At 44.5% G+C, this 4267-nt stretch overlaps 1 protein-coding gene across 2 annotated transcripts; it reads left to right on the forward strand.

Annotated features, from left to right (window-relative positions):
- The first annotated feature begins 2134 nt into the window (after positions 1 to 2134).
- Positions 2135 to 3276, forward strand: LOC119293768. 2 transcript variants are annotated; one of them, XR_005143207.1, is made up of 3 exons: positions 2135 to 2347; positions 2417 to 2600; positions 2705 to 3276. XR_005143207.1 is itself a non-coding variant. In XM_037572133.1 (2 exons), exons 1-2 carry the CDS (start codon positions 2435 to 2437, stop codon positions 2971 to 2973), a joined length of 435 nt encoding a protein of 144 aa, XP_037428030.1. In that variant the 5' UTR covers positions 2135 to 2434; the 3' UTR covers positions 2974 to 3276. The 2 variants fall into 2 exon arrangements, 1 of the variants encoding a protein (XP_037428030.1); XM_037572133.1 differs by having other exon boundaries at positions 2135 to 2600.
- Positions 3277 to 4267: the final 991 nt, after the last annotated feature.

The raw sequence follows: 4267 nt of genomic DNA on the forward strand, positions 1-4267 counted from the left end.
GTCAATTCTTTAATGAAATTCAATGATAGTGATAATCCTCATAATAAACATCCTAGCCAATGGCTTTACGAGTTTGATAATTACATTAGAAAGCAAGATCACTTCATTGCAAATGTGATGAAACAATTGAAATACAATTTTGATATGATTGCTCACTTAAATGCCTTGTTATTTAGAATCTCAAACGATGTTAGAGGTGTAGGAAAGCATGCCTCTATGGTTCAAACTCAATTAGAACAAGTTGCTAAATCTCAAAGAGAGTTGCTTGATGAAATGAACAATGATTTAAGAGACTTTGCTATTAGAGTAGAAAACTAGAGGAGGTAAAATGACTCAGGAACCACTTTATCCTGAGGGACACCCAAAGAGAATTCAAACAAGACTCTCAAAGAATTAACACTGATGCACCTAGTCCTTCTAAAAAGAAAAAGAAGAAGAAAAATAATAGGACTTTGCATGCCTCTAAACCAGAAGTAGAAAAACCTCCTGATAATGATAATGAAGTTTCTATCTCTCATGCTGAAACTCAATCTGGTACTGAACACTCACTTTCCGATAAAGAAAAAAATAATGATGAGGTTCATGAAGACACTCAACCAAATAATAAAGATCCAGACAATGATGTTGAGATAGAACTAGTTCTTGATCTTGATAACCCACAACCCGTGAATAAAAGATATGATAAAAGAGACTTTGTTGCTAGAAAACACGGTAAGGAAAGAGAACCATGGTTTCAAAAACCTATGCCCTTTCCACCTAAGTCAACTAAGAAGAAAGATGATGAAGAATTTGAACGCTTTGCTGAAATGTTGAGGCCAGTCTTTTTGCGTACTCGCTTGACCGATATCTTAAAAATGCCTCCTTATGCAAAGTACCTGAAAGACGTCATCACCAATAAGAGAAAAATACTGGAAGCTGAAATCTCCACCATGCTTGCTACTTATACTTTTAAAGATGGAGTACCTAAAAAACTTGGAGATCCGGGAATACCAACTATACCTTGCTCCATCGAAAGAAATTATGTGAAAACTGCTTTATGTGATTTGGGAGCTGGTGTTAGTGTTATGCCTTTCTCTTTACATAAAAGACTTGATTTGAATAAACTCACACCTACTGAAATATCTTTGCAAATGGCTGGCAAATCAACTGCCATACCTATCAGTATTCGTGAGGATGTGCCCATTTTTGTTGCTAATGTTTCTATCTTAACTGACTTTGTTATACTTGAGATGCCCGAGGACGACAACATGTCGATTATCCTTGGTAGACCCTTCTTGAATACTGCAGGAGATGTTATTGATTGCAATAAAAGCAAGGTCAATTTTCATATCAATGGTAATGAGCATACGATGCACTTTCCGAAGAAACAATTCCAAGTGAATGGTATTAATGTTATTGAAAAATCTCCGACAATCACTATTGGGAGTTTTCAGCTACCTCACTACTACAGGATGCTGCTAATGCGACACTGTGACTAGAGACCCTTCGAGAAACTGTATGCGATGCAATAATCGCAAACGGTGTTGTAATAAAACCGTCAAAAATGTGCCAAAGATTTGCGATGACGGATGCATCAAACACGGTTCAGATTTTAGTTGCGTGTGTGATGTAGGGCATATGGTTGATCCAGCAGAACTGTTTGTGATGAGGAAGAACGACAGAAACGGGCATTGTAACGCCCCAAGACCGGCGCTCCAGATGCCTTCCATGTTTTGCATGACCGTCGTATGTTTTATTGGTGTTGTTGTTGCATTTCATCTTGGCATCATGCGCTTTGCATCTGCTTTGTTTTCTTAAAACTTGCATCCGCTCGTAGTTGCCGCTTCTCACTTCTCTCCGTTGCGTCCGTTGACCTTTCTTAGACCAACCATTCTTTTGTTGCCCGACCGTTTGACCCCTTTTGCACAGTGCAGACCCCCTCTCGCGCGTCCGAAAACTACCCCGAACCCGACCTGCTCAGTCATCACCGTTGGATTCGGATCATCCCCCAACGTCCCTCACCGTTTTCTTATTTGAGCTTCCCTAGTCTGTTTTTCTCGACCGTCCGATTTTGATCGGATGATCCAAACATTCTCCTCTGTCTATAAATAGACCACATACCTACCTGCCTAACCCTAAAATTTAGGAGCCTTGTCCCATCCTCCCAGCCGCCGCCGCTGCTCCTCCTCCACCTCGGGATCCCCTTCCGATCCAAAAATCCTCCCTCGATTTTCCAACCGGACCAACCACTCATCACCGCCCAAATTCCACCCGCACGCAGCCAGCCACAACCTCCTCCCGATCCATCCACCGTCGTCGTCCCGCGCGTCACCTGCCAGCTCGTCGGAGACGTCTCCTTCCTCCCACGGTTCTCCTCCTTCCCTTGGTTCCTCTTTTCACTCCCGAAGCCTCATTCCTCTATCTGTTCGTGCAACAGGAGCTCTGCCTCGACACCATGGTCGTCGCCCCGCTTCTTCGAGACCAGCCGCCGTTGATCTGCATCCATGCCGCCTCCTGCCGTCAAACGCTAGCCAGGAGCCTGAGCTCCTCCTTCCCGAGCCGCAGCCAACGCCCGCTCAAGCCCCGGCTCCTCCTCGCTGGACCTCCACGAGCACCTCCAGGTCACGCCCGTCGGCGACCTTGACTCAGGCCGCCCCTTTGCTGCCCTCTGCCCTTCCCCCTTCCCTCTCTTTCTCCCTCTCATCTTTTTGTCTCTCTCTGTCAGCTTCACAGGAGACCGACGCATACGCCATGGATGCTGCCGCCCCGTGCTCCGTCTCTGAACCACTGGAACAAGATGAGATCGACCAGATCCGGTGCCTCCTGCTCGGATCCGCGCCCCCCACGACCTCGCTGCAGCTCTGCGTCGCCGCAAGTCCCTGCCGCCGCCCCTGTGTCCCCTGCTTCCCGTCGCGAGCTCCAGCGCCGATATTCCTCTGTTTTCTGTCGAACAGAGAGCGACGCGCCTATAGCCTCCCCACCTCGCGCGTCTAGGCCACTTCCAGCGCCTGCAAGGCCCAGCGCCGCGCGAGCCCTCTTTCGCCTTCGCCGTGGGCCGCCAGATCCACCGACCGACCTCAAGGCCCAATGTGAGCAGCTTCCCCCGCGCCCTGGGCCAGATCTCTATTTCGGCCCATGTATTTTTTTAATGCGCTATGAATTATTCCATTTATCCAGAGACCGTTGTTTTACAGAAAACCCCCTAGAATTCATGCATATAATAACTCCACAACCGTGCATCATATGTAAATAATTTATATATGAAAAATGCTTAATTTTTCATCTAGTTTCATAATATGCCATTTTCATCCTTGTTTAAAATTCTTAAAATGTTGTTTGTTTAAATTTGCTTAAATGCCATGATAAAATGATTTATTTCATAACTAAATAACTGTAGCTCGGTTTTAAATAAACTTTATATGTAAATGGGCTAGAAAATGCATAGTTTAACATGGTGGCATTACTTTTCATGTTTAACAACTCTAAAATATGGTTTAGGGTAGAACAGTACCAATTCCAAAATATGCATATGAGGATTTTCCGGAATTGTTGTTTGGTGTTCCGGCCTCATTTAAACTTGCCTAGATAAGTAGTTTCATTATGCTTCACCCCTTGCCATGTTTAACAACATTTAATATTGATGAGTAGCATAAACGAGACTGAACTAAATAACCCGATGTGGTGTTTCGTCGATATGCAACTCATTGCATATTGAGCTCCACTTAATTTGTAGTATTGTTTGTTGCACTTTGCCATGCCATGCCTCATTTAAACCGGACATGCATCATACTTGTTTGTGCATCATGCCATGTTTATGCTTGTGCATTTACCATGTTGTTTGTTTGTTTCTGGTGTTGCTTCTTAGTTTCGGTAATGTTGCGATTGTGAGGATTCATTCGACTACGCCCGTTCGTCTTCTTCATGGACTCGTTCTTCTTCCTAGCGGGATTTCAGGCAAGATGACCGCTACCCTGGATCTCACTACTATCATTGCTATGCTAGTTACTTCGTTTTATCGCTTTGCTACACTACCAATCAATTGCTCTTCAAGCCTCCCAAATTGCCATGTCAGCCTCTAACCTTTCCACCCTTCCTAGCAAACCGTTGCTTGGCTATGTTACCGCTTTGCTCAGCCCCTATTATAGCGTTGTTAGTTGCAAGTGAAGTTGAAGATTGCTCCATGGTGGACAGGATTATGTTGGGATATCACAATATCTCTTATTTAATTAATGCATCTATATACTTGGTAAAGGGTGGAAGACTCGGCCTTATGCCTGGTGTTTTGTTC

This window comes from Triticum dicoccoides, chromosome 4B, assembly GCF_002162155.2.
Source record: "Triticum dicoccoides isolate Atlit2015 ecotype Zavitan chromosome 4B, WEW_v2.0, whole genome shotgun sequence".
Lineage (NCBI taxonomy): Eukaryota > Viridiplantae > Streptophyta > Magnoliopsida > Poales > Poaceae > Triticum > Triticum dicoccoides.

Bases quoted from the DNA above. Each gene is read 5' to 3' on its own strand.
- LOC119293768 (XM_037572133.1), top strand. From the start codon at position 2,435: ATGGTCGTCGCCCCGCTTCTTCGAGACCAGCCGCCGTTGATCTGCATC. The intron at 2,601-2,704 runs GTCACGCCCGTC...TCTCTCTGTCAG, and splicing joins ACCTCCACGAGCACCTCCAG to CTTCACAGGAGACCGACGCA.